Raw genomic sequence first — 25801 nt, 5'->3', positions numbered from 1 at the left:
AACTGCAGTTACACACGCCTCTGTGTCTCAGACGCGCGTCTGCGCTCCACGCGTCCAAACGAACGCGCACAACTTTACGCGCCGCGCAGCAGGACAGCTGGACACTTAAATACCACGGTAAGATCTCAGCTGTTTACAGTATTCTTTGGGAAATAGGAGGCTCATTCAGTTGTTAATAGTTTCAAGCTTGTGATCTTTTGTTTCTACGTGCGTAAAACTGGTCACTAAAATGCTAAAATGCCTAAACTCCTGTCAGTCAATCGTGCCATCATGATTGACAGATGTCTCTGTAATGTTATGGTCGCTTTCTCCCGTGGGAACAGCAGTGGAAACCCTGAGATGTGTTTTGTGTATTTGATGTTGCAACACACACACAATTAAGGTTTATGCATCAAATTGAGTTGAGTAATCTTTAATAAAATAAAATAGAGTTAATGGTGCAAATATGACACAATTCAATTTGATGGAATATTGTTACTAATTTGAAATGTCTTAAAAATAGGCTAAAATATTGTATGAATTATTACTTGCAGATCATTAGTTAATGTTCATTCAAATAAAAATACTGTGACATATCAAAAAGAAAAGAAATTTCTATTATTCTGTTATTTTTGTCCAGAGTACAGGTAGTTCTCACACACTGTATTTCTCTTGCTTTTTCTCTCACCTGCATTAAAATGGAATTTGCCACTTTTATTTTCCTTTATATCCCTTCTCAACCCAACTTTCTTCTGTAGAACTATACAGAGATGGTAATACCGTAGTACTTTGATACTGTATTTACCATGTTACTGGCAGAACATGGTAATACATTACAGTTGTAATACATAATCCTAATGTACATGGTATTATTACCATATTCCATGTAACCTTATGGCATTTACGTGATACTTAATAGGACCTTAAAGTATTAGAAACCTTAAAACTAGTACTGGCATTCATAGGGTTAACCGTATTTCCATGGTACTTCAGAGAAAACCATGACAAACATGGTACTCAGCATCCTAAATTACATTTATTGTCACAGCTACTAAAAGTGTGAGTTTTATATCAAACTCTGATTTATATACAAACCCATAGATTTATGAGTTGACCCAAGGGCAAATATGAGTTGAGCATTGATTTTCCAACTGCATTTATTCAACATTTCAACCAAAGTTCAACCATGTTCACACAGGAAAGTTGAAACATCCTGTTTGATAAAATTATTCAATATAAATGGATTTTTATTAGGCTGATTAAAGGAAAATGCCACTTATTTGGAAATACATTTAAAGGACTGCTTATATGCTGTAGCTAGTTTTTCCCCAAAGTGTAAGTCTTTGATCAAGATACCCCATTGTTAATCTTGATCTTCTCAACTGCTCTTGAAAGAGCTCAGAGTCGACCAGAGCAATTCAAGTTAATGAGTTAATCAGTTTCTGGAAGTTTTCAGTTTCTTAAAGATCATTTGTCAAGACATTTTTGAGTGGCAATCCCTAAAAACAAAGAACTGATGAGACCCTTTCTAGACTATACTCATTGGAGATAACTGAGGTGAATTGAAGTCCACATTGCAGATCTGAAGAGGTGCCATATTCATTTGACAGATAGAGATTTGTGGGCAGTCACTGATGCTGAGTAAGATACGTGCAGTTTAAGCAAGCTTTCAAAAAGTTGTAATAAATGAATACGAAAGCACTGTCCACCACAGGCTAAATTTACAGACCTCAGGTGCGAGCACTTGGCCACCGCTTTGCCAACGTGTGCGTTTACCGTAGCGGGAACAAACCTCAGTACTCATGGGAGTGATAGAGTTACCTTCAAGCATCTGTGCCATTAAACTGGATGTGTTATTATTCTAGGAAGCTGCTATAAATACACCGATCAGCCACAACATTAAAACCACCTGCCTAATATTGTGTATGCCCCCGTCTTGCTGCCAAAACATCACCAACCCGCATCTCAGAACAGCATTCCGAGATTATATACTTTTCACCACAATTGTACAGAGTGGTTATCTGAGTTACTGTAGACTTTGTCAGTTTGAACCAGTCTGGTCATTCTCTGTTGACCTCTCTCATCAACAAGGCATTTCCGTCCACAGAACTGCCGCTCACTGGATGTTTTTTGTCTTTGGCACCATTCTGAGTAAATTCTAGAGACTGTTGTGTGTGAAAATCCCAGGAGATCAGCATTTACAGAAATACTCAAACCAGCCCATCTGGCACCAACAATCATGCCACGCTCCAAATCACTGAGATAAAATGTTTTCCCCATTCTGATGGTTGATGTGAACATTAACTGAAGCTCCTGTCCCATATCTGCATGATTTTATGCACTGCACTGCACTGCTGCCACACGATTGGCTGATTAGATAATCGTATTGATGATTGTTGGTGCCAGATGGGCTGGTTTGAGTATTTCTGTAACTGCTGATCTTCTGGGATTTTCACACACAACAGTCTCTAGAATTGACTCAGAATGGTGCCAAAAACAAAAAACATCCAGAGAGCACAGTTCTGTGGATGGAAATGTCTTGTTGATAAGAGAATCAACAGAGGTCAACAGAGAATGGCCAGACTGGTTCGAACCGACAAAGTCTATGGTAACTCAGATAACCGCTCTGTACAATTGTGGTGAGAAGAATATAATCTCAGAATGCTATTCTGAGATGCGGGTTGGTGCTGATTTGGCGGCACGAGGGGGACCTACACCATATTAGGGAGGTGGTTTTAATGTTGTGGCTGATCGGTGTATATTGACTCTAACTTACTTGTTCAACAATATTCTTTTCAAACTCATGCTCCATCAGTAGTTGACTCGAAAGAAAAAACTCACCATAGAAGTGGACAGTTCGGGAGTCCAGACATGGGCCAAAAGAGTCATGGAAGCACTACAAAATGACATGGTTGCTCTAACAATTGCATTTTTCATCTCATGTTTGCTTATGACAATATTGGTTAGGTTTAGGTTTGGGGTAGGGAGGTAGGTTTTATTAATTTAAAACTCGATAGAAGCTTAAAAACATCATCTGTTTGGGAGAAAATGTAACCTGCTGTGATACATGTGAGTAACCAAGTTATGTCATTTTGCAAAAATTTGCCACAGTTGCCTTATTTTCATGAGATCAGGCTAAAAAGCACAGTGTAAACTTTCTTCAAAATTCCTTCTTTTGCACTCCATGGAAAACTGTCATACGGCTAACTAAATAATGACAGAATTTTCATTTTGGAGTGAGCTATTCACAAATACAGTACATATAAGAGGTCCCTATGAAGTTCATAGAATGCTTTTTTAAAGGGTGTGTGTATTAAGAAACACTAATGTTGACCTTTTTTCAAAGAGCTGTCCCCTTTAGTTTTATTAGTGTGGAAGACAAATTAAAGGAACATGGGATTATGGGAAGGCGACAGAGAGGTAAACATGATACCTGTCTATAGAGCAGAGTAAATATGACTAGTTAAAGAGTAATTAAGACTATCATCGGAATTCATTCATAAGCATCTTTGTTTTTCCACCATCTAAGTACATGATGATATCACACCAATAATTTCCAGACTTACAGCGAATTTGACACCAGTTTCCATTGGCATCCAGCTCGCAACACATTTTTATGGGGTGTGAACGGGAATAAATGGAGGTGGGTGCTGTGTCCACATAACAATTTTTTTTATGTTTGCCCAACAACTGGAACGTTGAGTGCGATCTTTCTCCATGAGCAACTGGCAGAAATGTTGGTCTTCGAAGAACTGCATCTGTTTTTCTGGAGGATGGAATGTGCCATTTTTAGGCAGAAAAATGTCTTTGTTTGCCCTTTTCTAAACCATCTGATTCTTCTCTGCCATGGCCCTGACAACACTGGCATTCCAATAGGGTGGTACGGGACAAAGAAGGCAGGGCTGAGACAATAGCTGGAGCTCTGCCAGTGAATAACATAAAAGCTACTACATTTGCAACATTGGACATTAGGATTATCTGTTTGTCCAACCAATGACCGATGACGGAAGGGGTTCAAGAAACCTGTTTGAGAACAGTTATTGTTTTTGCAATTTAATTTGGTGTCGCCAGTGGCACAGAAATTAGACTCTTCACATTTAAGTGACTTTAGAAACGGCTATGGCAACCACTGATTCCAAACACTGTAGTTACAGTTGTTGTTATTAGTAGTACTATAAATTAATATGGGCTCTCCTTCAAACAGTGCTAGAAGACATTCTGTAATTTAACTGAAGTTTTTTGAGCTCACATACCCAAAACTGGAAAGTGTGAGCAATGCAATCTCTTTTTCTCACTTAATAAAAAACCCCTGGCTTATAAATGTTTAATAGCTGACTTATGATGGCTGTATTGTTTGCTAAACATCAGTGACTGGCTCCAACAAGTTCCATGGAAGGAAGACACATTGTTCTTAAGAGTAAACAACCCTTCCAAGATGTAAACAGACATATTACATTGAAAATTAAACCATAAAATGTTTTTTTTATTCCCTGAACTCTTAAACCTTAAAGGAATATTCCAAGTTCAATACAAGTTATGCTCAGTCTACAGCATTTTTAGGATGCATCTAAGATCATCTTGTTGAGAAAAGGGTCTGTATGTGGATCAGAAAATGTTCCTTGTTATGCAAAGTCATTCATCTGTTTGCACCTTGTGGAGGCAGATTTAATTATGTGGGAATGCTGTGGAATTTCTTTAATTAGTTTGTTAGCCAACGTTTTGTTTCAGATGGCAGGATTAGGTAATGGAGAAAGTTATATAGCGTTCATTGGAATGGAATCAGGCCTGTTTTTAAGAGATAAAGGGCTTAAAAAAATAACTTGGAAATATAATCAGATGCAATTACAAAGTTATTAGAAAATGAAGAATCTGACAAATAAATGTCTATGTAAATAAAATAATAAATAATGATATTTTGTATAAAGTAAATTATTAAATAAAATAAAAATATAAATATAATATTTTCCCACCAAATTTTCATACTGCATTTTTTTTTCATTACTTTAATACAGTTATTAAATCATACTGTGTGGACACAAAGATTTTTTATATATTCAGCATATATTAAATTTAGCCCATGAAAAGCTAAAATGTATACATATTTATATAATACTAAACTACTACTAATAATACACAAATATCGAGGTTAATTATGGAGTTAATTGTAATGAGAACAATGGCGCAATGCAAAATATCTTAATGGTCCTAAAAATACACTTTGTCTTAATGCAATATATTGTTGTATTTTCTTGGTTGATTATTTATTTATTCATTCATTCATTCATTTGTATTTATCTGATTAGTTAGCTAACTACTATTTAGTTAGTTAGTTCATTAGAGTTGAAGTCAGAAGTTTACATACACTTAAAACTAATTTTTTAAAACCACTCCAAAGATTTAATATTAGCAAACTATAGTTTTGGCAAGTCGTTTAGGACATCTACTTAGTAATTTTTCCAACAATTGTTTACAGACAGATTGTTTCACTTTTAATTGACTATATCACAATTCCAGTGGGTCAGAAGTTTACATACACTAAGTTAACTGTGACTTTAAGCAGCTTGGAAAATTCCAGAAAATGATGTAAAGCATATAGACAATTATTCAATTAGCTTCTGATAGGAGGTGTACTGAATTGGAGGTGCACCTGTTGATGTATTTTAAGGCCTACCTTCAAACTTAGTGCCTCTTTGCTTGACATCATGGGAAAATCAAAAGAAATCAGCCAAGACCTCAGAAAAAAATTGTGGACCTCCACAAGTCTGGTTCATCCTTGGGAGCAATTTCCAAACGCCTGAAGGTATCACGTTCATCTGTACAAACAATAGTACGCAAGTATAAACACCATGGGATCACGCAGCCATCATACCGCTCAGGAAGGAGACGCATTCTGCCTCTTAGAGATGAACATAGTTTGGTGCGAAAAGTGCAAATCAATCCTACAACAACAGCAAAGAACTTTGTAAAGATGCTGGTGGAAACAGGTAGACAAGTATCTATATCCACAGTAAAACGAGTCCTATATTGACATAACTTGAAAGGCTGCTCAGCAAGGAAGAAGCCAATGCTCCAAAACCACCATAAAAAAGCCAGACTACAGTTTGCAAGCGCACATGGGGACAAAGTCCTCTGGTCTGATTAATCTTTTTTTTTTTTTTTTTTTTTAACTCTTTGGCCATAATGACCATAGTTATGTTTGGAGGAAAAAGGGTGAGGCTTGCAAGCCGAAGAACACCATCCCAACCGTGAAGCATGGGGGTGGCAGCATCATGTTGTGGGGGTGCTTTGCTGCAGGAGAGACTGGTGCATTTCACAAAATAGATGGCATCATGAGGAAGGAAAATTATGTGGATATATTGAAGCAACATCTCAAGACATCAGCCAGGAAGTTAAAGCACGGTTGCAATTGGATCTTCCAAATGGACAATGACCCCAGTCATACCTCCAAAGTTGTGGCAAAATGACTCAAAGACAACAAAGTCGGTAGAAAATTTGTGGGCAGAACTGAAAAAGCATGTGCGAGCAAGGAGGCCTACAAATCTGACTCCAGCAACTTATTGTGAGAAGCTTGTGAAAGGCTACCCAAAACATTTGACCCAAGTTAAACAATTTAAAGGCAATGCTACCAAATACTGAAAAAGTGTATGCAAACTTCTGGCCCACTGGAATGTGATGAAAGCTGAAAAATACTCTTTACTATTATTCTGACATTTCACATTCTTAAAATAAAGTAGTGATCCTAACTGACCTAAGACAGGGAATGTTTTCTACGATTAAATGTCAGGAATTGTGAAAAACTGAGTTTATATGTATTTGGCTAAGGTTTATGTAAACTTCTGACTTCAACTGTAGTTATCTTTTCAAAACATTCTGCATGATCTTACTTTCTAGAAACCTGCCAAATCTAAGATTTGAGTGGATATCTATGGTTTTATTAAGTTAGTTATTTAGTATTATTTAGTTACAGTATTTAGCTAGGTAGTTAGCTATTTTGTTAGTGGTTTTTAACTATCTGGTCATTGGCTTTTAGCTATTTTGTTTGGTTGGTTGGTTGGTAAATAAGTTATCTTTTAAAAATATTCTGCATGACCTTTACTTTCTAGAAACCTGCCAAATGGAATGACTTTGAGCTTGAAGAGCAAAACTCTGTAGCATCTAAAAAGGACAGAGAGAGGTCTGGTCATTATCTGAGCTTCTGGCTTTTACCATAAAGCTGTCTAGAAGCTGGAAAATAACCAGCTTTAGGAGATCTGTCTTGGTCCACGTTACATTTCCAAAGTAGTGTCTTCTCGCCTCAATGTTCTCGTGACTGGTAGCACCATAGTTCTGACACTGCAAATGCTCTTGTGAAGTGAGTTTTCTGTTTTAGTTTGACATGTTTAACATAGCAAGAAATGCAGACTCTGGTATGTTGGTGTAACTTGGGAAATGTACCACATATTATTCCAGAACAACTTGGAATGATTCTCACATTCTTCACATCTTTCTACTTACAGTAAATAAATTCCATGACACTTACACATTACTTACACAATAAGGCAGCTCATTAGTGTTGGGACAGAATCATAGATAATGGTTGCCAGACCAAGTTTTAAAATGACAAAATGCATTAAGGCCATTCTTTGAATGTGCAGTCATAACATGGTTGAAGGAGTATGTCAGCAGTCAGAATTAGTTAATCATTACATTGTCATGCTGAAGAATGCTTGCTGTGTGGAAACCATCTCTTCATCTCTATAATTATCTAAAATGAAATACATGAAAAACTAACCGTGGTAGAGTAGCATTATGTCAGGAGTCATTCTTCTCTATCAAGTCAAGTCAAGTCATTTTTATTTGTATAGCGCTTCAATTCCGTAACAAGTTTATTTTCTGGGAGCATGATTCATTACTATTTACAGTTTACCATCTAATTCACTCATCTGAGGGTGAAATTTTAAAGGACAAGATGTAAATTATAGAGAGAAAGAGAGCGAAATCACTGTGTTTTAGGGGGGAGTTTGATGTTAGTGACATGTTAGGGAGTTTTATATCTCATTAGAACCATATGTTCTACAATCAGAATTCTGTTCCACAGAAGACTCCCACAAAGAATGCCAGAGGAGGAATGGGGCCTGTCCTTCAAATAAACAAACAGAGAGGAAATAAGTGGGAAAAGAGAAGCAGTTCAAGACAAACTCGGTTGTTTGTGTTGTAGGGGATGGGTTTGGTTGCATCAGTCTCAATAAATCGAGCCAACATAGTCTCATGACAACTCATAATAATTTGTATGAGATGGCGAATTCGTTAGATATTGTGTGAATTTGCTCGTATGAAAAGGTGCAGCTTTTATTTCCCTTGAGATCGACCAATCAACAAATACAATTTGAAATCGATAAAACAGGCTTTAAATTTTAGCTAGCCTCCTATCCAGCACTTTATTTTAAGGAAGAAACAAATCTGTGAACAAATTTCGTTACTCTTTCCATATTTATTTATGCAAGACAATTGTGTGATGTAAGTCAGTAGCCTGTACTATGCTTCCATCATCTCGTTCCAAACCCTGATGTTTTCTTTCTTCCATCATGGTACACAAAAGTTATTTTACTATTGAAATTATAGTTAGGTTTGGGTTTGGGTTAGGGGTCGCACTTAGGAGAAAAAATAATTACATGGCCCTCATTGGTTGGTTGAAGACCAGACATGCCACCGCAATCTGGACCAGCTGCAGTAATTGTGGTAGTGGGGAGACTGGCCAACAGAGCACTGAAGTAGTCTTAAGTCTTGATATGACAAGAGTTTGGACCAGGTGCTGTGCAGCATATTCAGAGAGGAAAGGTCTGCTTTTCCTGATGTTGTAAAGCGCACACCTGCAAGACATGGCGGTTGACGAGATGTAGCCAGTGAAGTTTAGCTCGTTATCAGACACCACTCCCAGGTTCCTAGCTGTCCTGGTTGGTGTTATTATTGTTTAACCAAGATGAACTGTAAAGCTGTGGTCAGCAGATGGGTTGGCAGGGATCACCAGAATTTCTGTCTTGGCAAGGATGATCTAAAGCTGGTGTTCCTTCATCCAGGCCTAGATATCTGAAAGGCAGGCTGAACTATGAGCTGAGATGGTGGGGTCATCTGGCTGGAACAACAGGTGGAGCTGTGCATCATCTGCGTAGCAGTGATAGGAGAAGCCATATGCCTTTATGATTGGTCTGAGTGATGTTAGATCATGGTGTAAATCAAGAAGAGGAGGGGTCCAAACACTGATCCCTAAGGAACACCAGTGGTAAGCTGGTGTGACTTGGACACTTATCCTCTCCAGGAGGATCTTGCTGTGGGGTACGACTCAAACCATCCAAGTGCGGTTCCTGTGATGCCCAGGTCTGAGAGGGTGGACAGGAGGATATGGTTGTTTACTGTGTAAGACAGCATACAGGTCAAAGAGGATTAGAATAGATGATTTGGAGTTAGCTCTTGCCAGTCGCAGGGTTTCAGTTACTGATTAGAGAGCAGTGTCTGTGGAATGTCCTTTTTTGAAACCAGATTGATGACTGGTAAGTAGTGGGAGTGAGTGATAGGGAAGGAAGGAGAGTAACAGAGAACAGGATGAAGAAGTGGTTAGAGATATGTAGAGGAGTAACAAGAACATACAAGAAGATAGTGATACAATTACGGGTGATGATGAGATCTAGTTGTTTTCCTGCTCTATGTATTGTTACAAGGTGGGTTATGCATTCTTGTAAGGTTAAAAAAGGTCAGAAGAGCTAAGAGAACTGTCGCTTGAGGTTTGTCCAGGTGGATGTTGAAGTCCCAAAGGACCATCAGCGGAGTGCCATCCTCAGGAACAGAGGACAGCAGCATGTCTAGTTCTTCAATGAAGTTGTCTAGTTTGAAGGGCGAAAAAGTTAATTTTAGCTGAATTGGTCATAGTTGTGGCATTATATTCAAAAGATGTGCTGTTGCAGAGAGATTAGAGTGGAGTGAATTTCCAGGTGCTGGAAAAGAGCAAACCAGTTCCTCTATCCTGGGCAGTCAAGCGAGGGGTGTAGGAATAAGCAAAGTCGGTCGAGATGGCTGAGGGGGTCGCAGTATTGTCTGTGCCAATCCATGTCTCGGTCAGAGCAAATATATTGAATTTTGACTGACTGGTGAAGGCAGGGATGATGTCATCTTTGTTGACAGCCAACTGGCAGTTCCACAGTCCAACAGAGAGAGAGAGAGAGGGACTGTGGTGAGGCAGTACCAAGCGTCCTTAGGTACTGTGTGGTGCATTGTCTACGACACATGTATGTGGATTTCCTCCTAGAGCAAACAACAGGAATATACTGAAAGCACATTTTGCAAACATGACAGGAAAATAAAATAAAGTGTAAGATACACTGGTTCACTCTGAAATACATCAGACTGTGGAAGTAAATTGGCTTGCGAATGCCATTTCATGTTGACTTCAAACATCCAAGATTGTGATAGTCTTTGAATGGTCCTTGCACAAAGAAAGTAACAGTGGGAAAGTTTATTGTGGGAATGCCTGTATTCTCACGCTCTGTTCAGCATACACAGCAAAACACAAATTTAACACTGATATAGAATCGCTTGGTTCCCACTGGATCCTGATGGCCGTTTTATTCGTGTAATCAGAGATAATGCAATAGACTTCCAAATCCCTAGTGAATCTTTTGGCACACTTACACACTCTCTCTCTCTCTCTCTCTCTCTCTCTCTCTCTCTCTCTCTCTCTCTCTCTTTCTTTTTCTCAAGACACACACAGAGTATTACATTTACTCCAGTCATTTAATTAAAAACCTTTGGGCCTACTGTGCTGAAAAAAGATTGACAACTGATTACAAATCAAAAGAGATTAATCTCTGATTACAGACATAATAAATTGCTAGGCACTTCTTTCTGATGTAGAAAGTCTCTTTTCAGCACAGCTCAGTTAAATACCCCAAGCAACATTGCCTAAATCCTATTTTCGTTTGTTTAACATTCAGGACTGGAGTGCGTCTCTCTCTGTGTAAGACTCAGATCGGAGCCAAGCGTCATGTCTGAACCGTTTAACTGCGAGGGCTGTAAAGAGTCTCTGTATGGCAGGAAATACATCCAGATGGACGATGTACCACACTGTATCCCATGTTACGACCGTCTGTATGCTAACACCTGTCATGAGTGCAAAGAGCTCATCGGACACAACTCACGGGTAAGAGTTTGAGTGAGTGCAACTGCATACTGATGCTCAACTTTGACATAGTGACTATGGTATGGTTTTACAAAAAAAAAAAAGTTTGTATTACCGCTTTTTTTGTTTTTTTTGGTGGTGGTGGGGGAGGGGGGGTGGGTCCATAGTGATACCATGTTTTTTATGACATGTACCATAGTATTTTAGCATGGTACAATGGTAATACTTTGGGTTTTAGACATGTAGCAAGGTAATACCATGTTTTTTTTTTAGACATGTTCCATAGTATTTCAACATATTACAATGGTGATCCTTTGGGTTTTAGACATCTAGCATGATACCAAAGTAATTGGGAAATGTACAATGGCAATTCTATGTTTCTGACATATAACAGGGTATTTTCTAAATGGTAAAATGCAAATACCATTTTTTTTTTTACATGTACTATGGCAATACCATGTTTTTTGTATTTGGTACCATGTTAATACCATGGTATTTGCACATGTACCATAGCAATATCATGTTTTTGGACATGTACTATAGTAATAAGATGTTTTTTGGACATGATATCATGGTGATAACGTTTTTTTTTTATTATTTATTTATTTTATTTATTTTTTCTACATGGTAAAATGGAAATACCAAGTTTTTACATGTACTATGGTAATTATGTTTTTTGGACATATACCATGGTAATAAATTTTTTTAGACATGGTAATACAATGGTAATTTGGACATGTACTATAGTAATACCATGTTTTTTGGACATGGTACTATGGTGATACCAGGGGTTTTTCAACATTTTAAAATAGAAATACCATGTTTTTACATGTTTTGGACATATACCATGGTAATACCATGTTTTTTTTTTTTTTTTTTATATTTGGACATGGTACAATGATGATACAATAGTAATTTGGACATGTACTATAGTAATACCATGGTTTCTGCACATGGTACTATGGTAATACCATGTTTTTGGACATATTTCATGGTAATGTAATGATTTTGGACATGGTACCATGGTGATACAATATTTGTTTTTTAACCTGGAAAAAATGGAAATACCATGTTTTTACTTCTTTTTTTTTTCTTCTTTTTTTTACATGAATATGTTTTTGGGGGGTTTGGTACCAAGTTAATATCATGTTTTTTTGTTTTGTTTTTTACATTGTAAAATGGAAATACCATGTTTTTACTTTTTTTTACATATACCATGAAAACACCATGTTTTGGGGAGTTTGGTGCCATGTTAATATCATTTTATTTTACACTGTAAAATGGAAATACCATGTTTTCATATTTTTCGGACATTATTTTTGGGGATTTGGTACCATGTTAATACTATAGTTTTTGCACATGGTACCATGGTGATACCAGATTTTTTCAACATAGTAAAATGAAAATGCCATTATGACATGCTATGATGATACCATATTTTTGGACAAGGTACAATTGTGATTCTGTGGTCATTTGGACATGTACTATAATAATACCATGTTTTTGGACAAGGTACCATTGTGATGCATGGTAATTTGGACATGTACTATGGTAACACCATGTTAGTTATGACATGTACCATGGTTTTTTCAACATGGTGAAATGGAAATACCATATTTTTACATGTACTATGGTACTATCTTGCTTTTTGGACTAGATCTACCGTGATACCGTTAATACTATGCTCTTTGGACATAGACCATATTAATACCATATTGTTTGGACATGAATGATACCATGGTGATATCTTTTTGCTTTTTGCACACCTACCATGGTAGTAGCATTTGGTATTGTTTGAAGTCACCTCAAATACTATGTAAATACTATGGAACATGAACATGGTAATTATTCAGTACATACACCGATGAGCCACAACATTAAAACCACCTGCCTAATATTGTGTAGGTCCCCCTCGTGCCACCAAAACAGCCCCAACCCGTTCTGAGATGATATTCTTCTCACCACAATTGTACAGAGCGGTTATCTGAGTTACTGTAGACTTTGTCAGTTCAAACCAGTCTTGCCATTCTCTGTTGATCTCTCTCATCAAAAAGGCATTTCCATCCGCAGAACTGCCACTCACTGGATGTTTTTTGTTTTTGGAACCATTCTCGTTTACCGTAGCGGGAACAAACTTCAGTACTCATGGGAGTGATAGAGTTACCTTCAAGCATCTGTGCCATTAATCTGGATGTGTTATTATTCTAGGAAGCTGCTATAAATACACCGATCAGCCACAACATTAAAACCACCTGCCTAATATTGTGTATGCCCAACCTCTTGCTGCCAAATCAGCACCAACATGCATCTCAGAATAGCATTCTGAGATTATATACTTCTCACCACAATTGTACAGAGTGGTTATCTGAGTTACTGTAGACTTTGTCAGTTTGAACCAGTCTGGTCATTCTCTGTTGACCTCTCTCATCAACAAGGCATTTCCTTCACAGAACTGCCACTCACTAGATGTTTTTTGTCTTTGGCACCATTCTGAGTAAATTCTAGAGACTGTTGTGTGTGAAAATCCCAGGAGATCAGCAGTTACAGAAATACTCAAACCAGCCCATCTGGCACCAACAATCAACGATGCGATAATCTAATCAGCCAATCGTGTGGCAGCAGTGCAGTGCATAAAATCATGCAGATACGGGTCAGGAGTTTCAGTTAATGTTCACATCAACCATCAGAATAGGGAATAAATGTGATCTCAGTGATTTTGACCGTGCCATGATTGTTGGTGCCAGACGGACTGGTTCCGCCACAGTACTTCTATGTGAGGGTGTGCTTGAGTGACAAAGTACTCGTCAAGTGCTTCCTGTCTGTTTGTGACTAAGTGTCCAAGTGTTGTGGTATGTGTGAAATATAATGTGTTTGTGTGTTCATGTGATGTGTTTTACCATTGTTACATACACAGACATAAATTGTCACATACATGTAGTTTATGCTGCACACACCATATACAGGACACATTTAGTGTGTGTATGTGTGTATCATTCATCATAGAATTCCATCCACACAGCTGCTCATGGTCACTCTCGGCACAGAGGCAGCCAATCAAAACAGAGCAGGCTGCAGGGACGCCACAGAGCACCGCTCACCATCTGAGTTGTTGACCCATAGGGAGAAACCCACATGAAATATTACGTTCTCTCTCTCTGTCCATGTTTTTCTCCCTTTTCTCTGTCAGATATGTGTAAACGTGATGATTTGGTGTCATTTAGCTGAAAGGACATCTTTTATTATGTCACAAATTTAACTCAGAACTGTGCTCAATCAGTCACAGTGGTCATGTGCAGAGCCGTTTTGCTTCAGAGGTATCATGGATCAGGTATTTTTGAGAATGAATATAACGATCATAATCTCATGTTCCACTGTGGATCTTTGAAATCGGAAGTGCAAAAGCAGTGTTAATTCAATCTGATTCAATCAAATGAAGATAGGCATAAAAGCAGTGTTGATTCGATTTGATTCAATTCAATTTTGCTGTAATTTGGATTCGATTAATACCAGTCTGATTCAATTCGATTCAATTTGACTTGAACTGAATTGATTTTGATTTTGTTTTTTAAATTGATGCAATTAACTTTAAATCAATTTCTATTTTATTTGAATTTGATTGTGTGCTGTTCAGTCTGATTCAATCTGATTAGAAATAGACAGTGCAGCTTTACAAGTCTATCAGGCCTAAACCTGGCGAACAAGCACAAGGCAGCTTATCTAAAAAAAAACTCTTTAAAACTCCTAAAAGTAAGAGATATGTTTAATATTTACTTGCCAGTTCTGATATACATTTTTGTGCAATTTAAAAAATTCCAGCAGGAATCTGTATTTAAAGTGTGTCATTTTCTCGTCTCTCTGAGAGCTTGGAACACAGGAACAAAGTAAAAAAAAATTATCTGTTGCTAAAAGGTCTCACACCATAACTTGAAAAGAAACAGCCAACACTATTTTGCTTCAACCTGTTTTTTCAGCAGTAAAACAGATAGATAGACAGATATTTTTTAATTCAGCTGAGAATTCTCGTTCTCCTTATATGTATAACCTCGTTCTTCTGTTGTCTGTGTTCAGGAGCTGTTTTATGAGGACAGGCACTATCATGAAAACTGTTTCTGCTGCTCGCGCTGTAGACGTTCACTGGCCGACGAGCCGTTCACCTGTCAGGAAGATGCTTTGGTGTGTAATGACTGTTACTGCAACGAGTTTTCCTCAAAATGTGTGGCCTGTGGCAAGACTGTGATGCCAGGTACAGTACAGTTCACATATACATACATTTACTGTAAAATCCATATGCATAACTGTGCAAAATTTTAGGCATTTGTGAAGGTACTGTGAGGATGTTTTCAGAAATAATGCCATGAATATTTTTTATTTATCAGTTAACTTCATACAAAGTATAGTAAACAAAAACAAAAAAAAGCTAAATGAATATTTGGTGTGACCACCCTGTGCCTTTAAAACAGCACCAACAGGAAATGAGGTTCAAACTGCTTTTCTCACCCAGCTCGCTGAGACAGAAACTGAGTTAATGAGTTTTGATTGGGCGACAGGGTGCGGCAGTAAAGATGTGACGTGTGATTACAGACACGCTCAACTGAGACAGAAAACTCTCCAGCCATAATCACACACATGCCTCGGGGCCTGACACCAGCACTTGGGCATTACATTGCCTGTAATTATACTCTGTCGCCTGCCTTTCTCTCACTTTGGAGTTTTTCAGAGTGAAATGAGAGATAGAGAAAGTTCCACATGGATAAAATTACAAAGTCTATCCTCCCTCGTTCATTGAGAACCGATCGTCTGCTTCAGTCCCCCCATGGGCTCGTTTCACGCCCATTAGAGATAGGGAAGAGTCATGACACAAAGATCAGGTGTGCCATTTTCCCACCAAACCTGTACGTTAAATCTGTAACTTATCCATTCCAGACTCCAGACGTTAGATACATTTTTTTACATTTTTTTTTAAATACTAGCCGAGTCATTCCTGTTATGCAGTATTTTTTGGAGGAACTTTTTTGTGTGTTTATTTGTTGTAATGTGAGGAAGTATGTTCATAGTAGGTTATACCAGACTTTAAGATAAATGCAGTGGTCAAGCTGAAGCACTTAAACTTCATTAATTATAATTTGTTTATATACATAATGGCAAGATGATTAATAGGATGGAACCTAACAAGATGAAAATAAAAAGTTAAAGTTAGTTTTAACTTAGTGAGGGATTGAGAGTTAGCTTATAATGATGTCAACTTTAATATATGATATTATCGAAATTATGGCATAAACATTATAATTTTTACAGTGAGACAAATCTAATAATACTACAAAACAAAATAGAATACTACTTATTAATGCAGATGTTTTTATTACTATTATTATCTAATATTAATGTATTTCATTTTTTATTGATTTAATTATTTTATTTTATTTTTGATAATTTTTTTATTTCATTTAGATTTTTATTGTAGTTTTTGTATTTATTTTATTTATTTTTTACTATTATTATTTTTTGAGTATTTTTTATGCTTATGCTTTTCTTGCTATTTTCCCACCAAAATTATGTGACTTTCTGTATGATGATGTCTATAAGGAACTAGCGTTTGTATTTTTTAAGGGATATTTCTTATTTAAAGGGATATTTGCGCATTGGAAAAGGGACATGGCAAAACTGGCAAAATCCACTCAAACCAAAGTAGTGAAATGATTCAGATTTAACCCATAGATTCACTTAATTGTGATATTATTAAAAAAGAATAATATGATTTATTTTCTCTATCTCATTAAATCACGTTCCAGTTATTCCCAGTCAAAAGTGACTGGAAACAATAAATGTGTAATTCTTTTAATTGTTATGAAAGAAATATAACAACTCTAAATTAAATAATGTAAAAGCACTAAAGTTGTGCACTTTCTTGACCTAAATGTCCTTGAGCTTGAACTTGAACATTTACTTTTTTTTCTCAAATACTGAACCAATCTTCATAAATTATATACCATTGGAAAGCTTAAAGTCTCAAGAATCAAAAAACAAAACAAAACAAACAAACAAACAAAAAAAAACAGATGAAATTACAAGTATAACACTAGTTGGCTGCTGAGAACTACTTATTCATCCCTGGTTGAAGAGAAGATGATTTCTACATTTTGTCAAGTTCTGCATTTAGATATATATTTAATCATTATCAAAGACTACTTTTGTCAAGGTTTAGCATTTTGTTTGATTTGTCTGAGGTTATTTTTGTCAGTTTTTGCATACCTGAAATGAGTAGAATAACAAGTAATAACCTAATTTATCCCTGGTTGTAACAAGATGGGGTGGGGGTTAGGGGATAGAATCAATAGTTCATACAGTATAAAAATCATTATGTCAATGGAGAGTCCTCATAAGAATAGCCACACCAACATGTGTGTGTGTGATCAGCATTGTAGATGTGTTATGGTCTCACCAATTCATTTTGGTGTGTGTGTTTTCTTTTTACCAAAAAAAAACAAAAAAAGAAAATGTTCTGTGTTATAGTCTAACCAGTTCAAGTTTGTGTGTGTGTTTGTGTTTTGCACTTTTGATGTTTGGTAGTCTCACCCCTTCATATCTGTGTGTGTTTTTTCTGCATTGTGGCTGTTTTTAGATTTTATATAATAAATAATGAAAAAAAAAAAGTGATTTTTTTAGTGTTTCCCATTAATTTCCTATGGTGGTCACTTTTGACCGGGAACAGTACAAGTGTAACTTTTTTTTTCTACCACTTCCACTGATCGAATCAACTCCAGTTTCTTTGTGTGTGTTCAGATATTAAATGGATGAAAAGTCACCAAGTCTCGTACCTGTCAGATAAAGGAAACCCGTTTTATTGAAGACATTTTTTTTTTTCGGTCAAAAATGACCGAAGAGTGGATGAGGGTTAAAACTGCAAAACTGTGAGTTTAAAAGTTATCCAATACATTAAGATATATTTGATGGGGAAATTAATGTGTACTCAGCGACTGCTACATTTTTAGCTCACTTTGCTTGCGTGCCTAATAAACAAAACTCCTACACAAGAAGCTTTTGGAGATCCAGAGCAGTTCAAGTTCATGAGAATATGTATATTTGTGTAGGAAGACATGTTGTGTGCTGTTGCATGTGTAGATTACCTTGGTGACAAAGGATAGCTGTGTAGCAACTAGTTGCTTATCACACATGCTGGGCCACCCACGACCGTATAAAACAAGGCTATACATGAACAGATGAGGTACTCAATCACTAAAAAATAGTTAAATTTGCTCCTAAACACATGAGGTTTTTAAGGTTAATGCTCTATAGAGTTTTAAATCAACAAAATCAACCTCTCTACCCTAAACCTTACCAATAGTGTCATTAAAGCAAGTGTGAGATGAAAAATAATTTTTTGGTGCTTCTATGACCCGTTGGCTCAAGTGTCGACTTGCGTGATACCACACAACTTCATTGCACTTGAATAAGCTTGTAAATGTATTTGGTTTTGTAATGCAAATGAGTAAATGTGTCACCTTGAAGTGTTTAGATGTCATATAGCATTGTGTGAGGAACAGAGCAAAAAGTAAGTGTTTATAAACTGATAATCTGCCATTTTTCGTTTAAAAGTAAACGTCATCTATCTGTTTCTCTCCCAGGCTCTAAGCGGTTAGAGTATGGGGGAAGTGCCTGGCATGAGGAATGTTTTGTTTGTTGTGGTTGTAAGGAGCCCATCGGTGCCCAGGCCTTCATCCCAGATAAGGGCGACTACTACTGCATGCCCTGCTACGAGGGACGATTCGCCCCACGCTGCGCACACTGCAAACAGGTGGGACGATGACCCAACTACGATCTACTATGCATAAACCATAAAACAAACCTGAAATGATTTTGCTGATCTTCTCTGTTACAGGCGTTGGTTCAGGATGGCGTTACGTACAGAGACGAGCCCTGGCATAAAGAGTGTTTCCTGTGTACTGGCTGTAAAGGCCAGCTCGCCGGGCAGCCCTTCACCACTCAGGGGCAAGACCCGTACTGCGTCAAATGCTTTAGGAACCTGTACGCACAAATATGCGCCTCCTGCAACAAACCCATCACAGGTCAGTGTGTGTCCTTTATAACAAGACTGCTTCTGAGTCTCCACAGCTGCTAATAGGGACACTTTGTCACAAACAAGAGACACAGTTGTCTTATTCAGTTTGAATGGCCTCTAAATAACAAAATAACTTTTTCACAACCATAGAGTCATGTGGTAAAGGAAGACAAAGGCAATTGAGTCAGTCTGAAATGGCTTTGTTTTTGCAATTGTGTTGGTCAAGAAGGGGTCAAGATTATCTTTATCTTTATAGAATATCTATACATTTATGGTCATTTACTAATAAGGTTGTCCGGGGTGATAAAAATGTTTAAAATGTACTGTAGTTAAAACACATTTGTCAAGGCCACAGAAATGTAATCTCTCTATATGTATTACATTTTTGTGAAACATTTTAATATTCTCTACAAAAAATAATAATAAAAAAAAACATTTCAAAGAAAAAATATATTTATTTTATATACAGGCCTACAGTATATATAGCTGAATATATAGCTGTTTTGAAAACACACAAACACATTATATATATGTACATTTATATATATATATATATATATATATATATATATATATATATATATATATATATATATATATAGATGACTGAACTCAGAAATTGAAACATGTTCATCATAGTAGATGTGTATTTAATTAATTGTCTAGTGTGATTTGCTTTCCTAAAGTATTTTTGAATACTTAGTAGATCTGGACCGGAAAAAAAAGAGCCATTAACCCTGTAATATGTTTTAATTTCTTACATATAATAACCTTAAGGCAAGTTCTGCAAAGGGCCTGCTTTTTATTTAAGGAATAGTTCAAAATTCTGTCATAATTTACTCACCCTCATGTTGTGCCAAACCCACATGACTTTCTTTCTTCTGTAGAATACAAAAGATGTTTCGGAAAAAAAAAAATGTTCATGCTACTCTTTTCATACAATGAAAGTGAATGGGAAATGAGGCCGAAAAGCTCCAAAAATGACAAAAAAAAAAAAAAAAAAAAAAAGCTTCATTAAAGGTGCAATATGTAACATTTTTCATGTAATATTCGCATTTTTTTTTTTGCCAATGTGTGAACGGCTAGTAACGCAACTTAAAAATGAGCCCTTCCCAGACTTCCTAGGTTGCCTATTAAAGCCCCTTTTTCCCGGTCGCTTTTGCCGGGAAAATCCAAAGGATGTGCCGTTTATGCGCGCTCCCGAGAGCCTTGCCTCAGTGCTTGCTTATTTAACAGTGACAACAGACAGTCTGCAATACTAGGTAACGTTATCTTAGAGATGGAATCCAGCAAATGTCCGGCTCCCAGCACAACACTGACTCCTACACAAACTCAGAGTAAGCCAAAAAAACAAAAAAACATTTATCTACTGAATCCAGTCTGGCTAAGCGGGAACGTGATCGTGGTCGAGAGAAAACTAGAGTGAACATCGGCAGGGCATTTGACACTAATAATTTCAACGATCTTCTCTTTATACTAAAAGTCAGGTTAATGTCAATGTTAATCTGTAATTATTCAGCAAGGTAAACTACAATAACACATGAAATGAATGCTAGACAATGTTCAAGATGATGCAAAAAGACCCATTCATTAGTGTTACGTAACTTGGTTATACAGAAAATATACACATTCTATGATTATAAAACAATAACGCATCGATATATCAAAATGACAGTTGTGATGGAATCACATCAATACTGAATTGTGTCAACATATTTATAACGTACAGTCTATTTTATAAACAGCTACTGTCATCATCCACCAAATTTAGCTAACAGCTATTGCTAAAGCTGGCTAGCTAGCTAACGCCGACATAGGCTATCGTATAAATGCAGTCAATGTATCATGCAAATAAAAGTGATTACTTCAAACTACAGTCTTGCATAGTCAGACCTACTGTATATCCACACTTTGTTTTAGCCCTGTTCCAGCACTGGAGAGTCAAATATAATATACAGTCTCAAAGTTTATAGTAAAACAATCATAACTGTGTCATTTTAATTATGCTACCTCATCTGTCAGCACGATGCCGGTGGATCACGTTCAGTCTCTTTGTTTTGGTCAATGCGCGTCCCTATGTAGTGTGCACGTGATCACGAGCAAAAGGCAGTTGCAGTTCACTTAACGGCCACAGGTGTCATTAATAGCAAGGGTTTCTGAATCTTACACACTGCTCATTTAAAGTACCATAAAAGTAGTCCATATGACTGGCTCGATGCAACTTAAGGCACTCTTTTTGAATTTGTGCAAACACAAATAAGTATTTTAGAGCTAAGGTGAAAGGGAAGATTTTCAGCAAATAGCTATTCAATTTCAGTCTATTCTTCGCACAAAGCTATTGTATGATTTCAGTGCACTTACAATAGAGCATGTGAGTCGTATGAACTACTTTTAGCCTTTTTTGTCATTTTTGGAGCTCAACATTCCTAGTCTCCATTCACTTTCATTTTACAGAAAAGAACCGCTCTAACATTCTGCTAAATAACTTTTTTTGTGTTCCATAGAAGAAGAAGAAAAAAAAAAAACATGAGGTTGAGCAAATGATTAACAGTTTAAATTTTGATATATTTTTGTTTTAAATCCTGATAATGTTGTCTTATTGTAGAGAGGGTCAAACCCTCAATCTCTCTCTCTCTCTCCTTCTCAGGTTTTGGAGAAGGGAAGTACGTCTCGTTTGACGATCGTCAGTGGCATCAGCCGTGTTTTAAGTGTTCCAAGTGTTCACTGTCTCTGGTCGGGGCTGGATTCTTCCCTGATGGAAAAAAGATTCTCTGCAAAAGCTGCAATGCCAAATAACTCACAACTTATTCCTAGATGTATAGCAGTTGTTCAACAAACCTCTGTTTAAAGAGGCCCTATTATGCTTTTTGGGATTTTACCTTTCCTTTAGTGTGTAATACAGCTGTTTGTGCATGTAAAAGGTCTGCAAAGTTACAAAGCACAAAGACCATGCCAAAGGGAGTTACTCTCTCCCACAGACAACACTGCTCCTGAACTGCCTGAAATGCCTGGTTTGCAGTCCAGACATTACTTCCGTGACTTAGCTATGTCACTATGTAACACATTTGCATAATGCCCGCCTAAGGGCTACTTTAAGCTGAAACTCAGTTATGGTAAGGGGCGTTACATTTCTGACACACGCTCTAAGCGGTTGACCAATCACAACAGACTGGGCCAGCTGACCAATCAGAGCAGACTGGGCTTCACGGAAAGGGGGGCTTTAAAGAGACAGGAGGTAAATCAGAGCGTTTCAGACAGAGGGTGAAAAGAGGTGCTGCAGCAATATACAGTATGAGAAAAATAATGTGTTTTGAACATTAAAGCATGTAAACCTATTCTAGTAGACCCCCAAAATACAATTATGAACCTGTAAATGAGCATAGTATGGGCTCTTTAACATAAATACATTTATGAAATGTTTGACATGGACTAATTTATACATAAAACAGATTTACAAATGACTGTACATTCTCCAAAATCTGTATGTTAAAAGTCTCCTATTTTATGGCTTAAACAGGAGACTTTTCAGATCCAAATTCAAATCTTTTGAACCCAGCATGCACACATGCCTCAATTTCCTCAGATGCTGTTCATTTTATTATTGAAGTCCTCTTTTGCATATATTTGCTTTTACATTTGAGAAATTTCCACGTACCCAATGTTTGCATAGTCTTCAGGCCTTCAATTAAATTTACATTTGAACAATACACACACTGACCCAAATGACTGTTAATATGTGATGTCATGCATTCACCAAGACCAGATAATGCTGTTAGAATGTTAGAATATTATTGTATTTTACACGGTACACTCAGTAGCAGATTTAGACATGTGCAGTTGACCAGGGTGGCATCTTGGGGGAGGGTGGCACGAGGCCCCTAAAATTTTAATTATGTCCCGGTTTCAGCTGTGGTCCTACATTTCATTAAGGTGTACTTTTGGTTCTAAATATAATAAACACCATTAAAGGAATAACTTTGTTCCTAAATGCAAAAATGTAAAATTGACATGCGTTTACATGAAATCTGAAATAATCAGGTTATTCTCCGCTTTTGAAATCAACATGCAAACAGCCTTACGCATAAACCTTGCACAAATTGGATAATCCGGTGTTGTGCCGAAATCTGACTCCCCGCCAGATTCTGACTCCCCGCTACCTGATTGGCCCTTATCCCTAAAGCCCACCCCTAACCATGACCTCATTGGTCCCTACACCTAAAGCACATCCCTACACCTACCCCTAAACAGAAGGATACTAGGGAGTCAAAATTCGGCACTACACCTGTAAGAAATTGGTGTATGGGGTATGTGTGCCCTGCAAGGTTGGTTGGTTGGGATGCAGGGCATGGTGGAGCTGATAGTTCACCCAAGGGAAGAAGCTAGAAGTAGGATGTGCTCATCAGGGTCTAAGATCCAAAATATCTGTTCAAAAAAAAAAGAAAAAAAAAGAATCGCTTTGTTTTTACACAACAGCGCTTTGGCTTTTTATACATCTCCAATATGATTTTATATAATGTGTTAATTAATTGACAATTTATTGAGATCAAAGATTATTTTGCATCATGTAAAGTTAATGCTTACATTTATTTTAAACTAATCCTTGGCGTCGCTTCAAGACATTTGCCATTGACCCTTTTTGGTAGTTATCAGCATATCTGTGTGCATGTCAACGTACTCAGTGTCATTGCATTAGCCACTAAATATTAAACCACGTGGTATTTGTTTGAAAGATAAATAATTATGCTTTGAATTCAAAGAATAGATATACTGCTTTTAATAAAGACAAAATGTAATTCCTGGTTGTTAATCCCAAAATATACTTCGGTCATACAGGACGTGTGACGCAAATCTCATCATCAGCAGAGTGCTCGAGCACTGAATGTGCAGCCCGATTTTTCTAACCGCGCTTTTTTGAACGTTCACCCATACAGACCCCCACCCCCAGGGCATGTTGAAGCGAGTTTCGCCCAAGGCACCATACAAGCTAGAACCGCCACTGGGTACATTTGACCAAATCCACCAAGTGTACCATTTATCTGCACAAATGCATAATTTTGTTATTTCTCATATTTGAATATATAAATGGTAATTCATTAACTGATGACTAACAGATCTTAGCACCTATCTGTATCTCACAACAAAAAGCAGATCAAGATGATCACTAAAGGCTTTTAATTATGATGGAAAATCTTGTGAGAAACCTTTATTTTTATCTCCCTATTTGCCCATTTTACCAGATGCCACATTTCTGACTGATTTTTACCCAAATAAGGACATGCAACACTAAAAGATACTTACTGAACAAGTCATTTCCAAAAACGACTGAATGCCAGAATGACACAAAAGTCTCCACTTTTGCACTCCAGCAATAAGTTAAAGCACAGATTGCAGGAAATACAGGTGGTGACCTTAATAAAATGGGCATCGAGTTCCAGCAAGCCACTAGTAAGTGATCAGAGTTTCCACACTCAGTGGAAACAGAAGTACTGACGGAGGTGTTATGGTTCTAAAAAGGTGAGTTCTGTGAGTCTTCCCAGGAAAATCTGACATTACAATGCCTACGTAAATGTAAATAGTTTGTCCTGATGGTGTTTAGGCCCATTTTGGGACTATATTGTGGATATCCAGTTGCGAGTGGCCCCAAACACTGCAAACATTTTGACACTGCAAACAAATGATGCAAGAGCTTCTCTTAGAATTAACAACACTTTTTAAACTCAAGGTGATTTTAGTGGATGAAGTCAGTTCCCCTTAAAGGGATAGTTCACCCAAAAGTGAAAATTCTCTCACCATTTACTCACCCTCAGGCCATCACAGCTGTGTATGACTTTCTTTCTTCTGCTGAACACAAACAAAGATTATTTGAAGAATATTTTAGCTCTCTAGGTCCTCACAATGCAAATGAATGGTGGCCAGGACTTTGAAGCTCCAAAATGCACATAAAGGCAGCATAGAAGTAATCATCAGAAAAGACTCCAGTGGTTAAATCCATGTCTTCAGAAGTGATAAGTGTGGATGACAAACAGATCAATATTTAAGTCCTTTTTTACTATAAATCTCCACTCTCACTTTATGATCTTTTTTTTTTTTTTTTTTTTTTGGTGGTTCGCATTCTTCGTGCACATCACCACTTCCTGGTCAAAGCTGAAATACCATCTGAAAATCTTAATTTGTGTTCTGCAGCAGAAAGAAAGTCTTACACATCTGGGATGGCATGAGGATGGCATTTTTAGGTGAACTATTCCTTTAAGTTCACACAGGTGTAGTTCATTGCATTAACTATGGACAAGTTCCACCACGTTTGACAAACAGAAAGTGTCCAAATACATTTTCTCTTTATTTTGAACAGTATATATTGTTTTGTTTCTTGTTTTCCCATTTAAACCTAACAAACTTCTTTTCGTGAGACATTTTGATTGAATAACTAATGCAATGAAATGCATTGACAAACATATATTTTTTACTGTTGCACAAGCACTTTTTGGGGCCAAAGTAATACACCACAGACATTTCTATCTTTGTTGATTGAGGCCCACAATCCAAAATATAAAGAATGCAGAAAAGTCATCACCTTTCTTTTCAAATCCATTTAAAAACATCAAACTGTTGCCATTGGT

The 25801-nt window shown here is 37.1% G+C and overlaps 1 protein-coding gene across 1 annotated transcript; it reads left to right on the top strand.

The window, feature by feature from the left end:
- Positions 1-22644, top strand: LOC127420885 (four and a half LIM domains protein 3-like). Its single transcript, XM_051663477.1, has 6 exons — positions 1-117; positions 10944-11149; positions 15197-15371; positions 18751-18920; positions 19005-19191; positions 21832-22644. The coding sequence occupies exons 2-6, from the start codon at positions 10994-10996 to the stop codon at positions 21978-21980; spliced, it is 837 nt and encodes a 278-aa protein (XP_051519437.1). The 5' UTR covers positions 1-117; positions 10944-10993; the 3' UTR covers positions 21981-22644.
- The last annotated feature ends 3157 nt before the right edge of the window (positions 22645-25801 follow it).

The sequence above is a fragment of the Myxocyprinus asiaticus genome, chromosome 30 (assembly GCF_019703515.2).
Source record: "Myxocyprinus asiaticus isolate MX2 ecotype Aquarium Trade chromosome 30, UBuf_Myxa_2, whole genome shotgun sequence".
Classification (NCBI taxonomy): domain Eukaryota; kingdom Metazoa; phylum Chordata; class Actinopteri; order Cypriniformes; family Catostomidae; genus Myxocyprinus; species Myxocyprinus asiaticus.
Note: the sequence above shows the minus strand (reverse complement) of the source record. Positions and strands in the feature narration are given on the sequence as shown.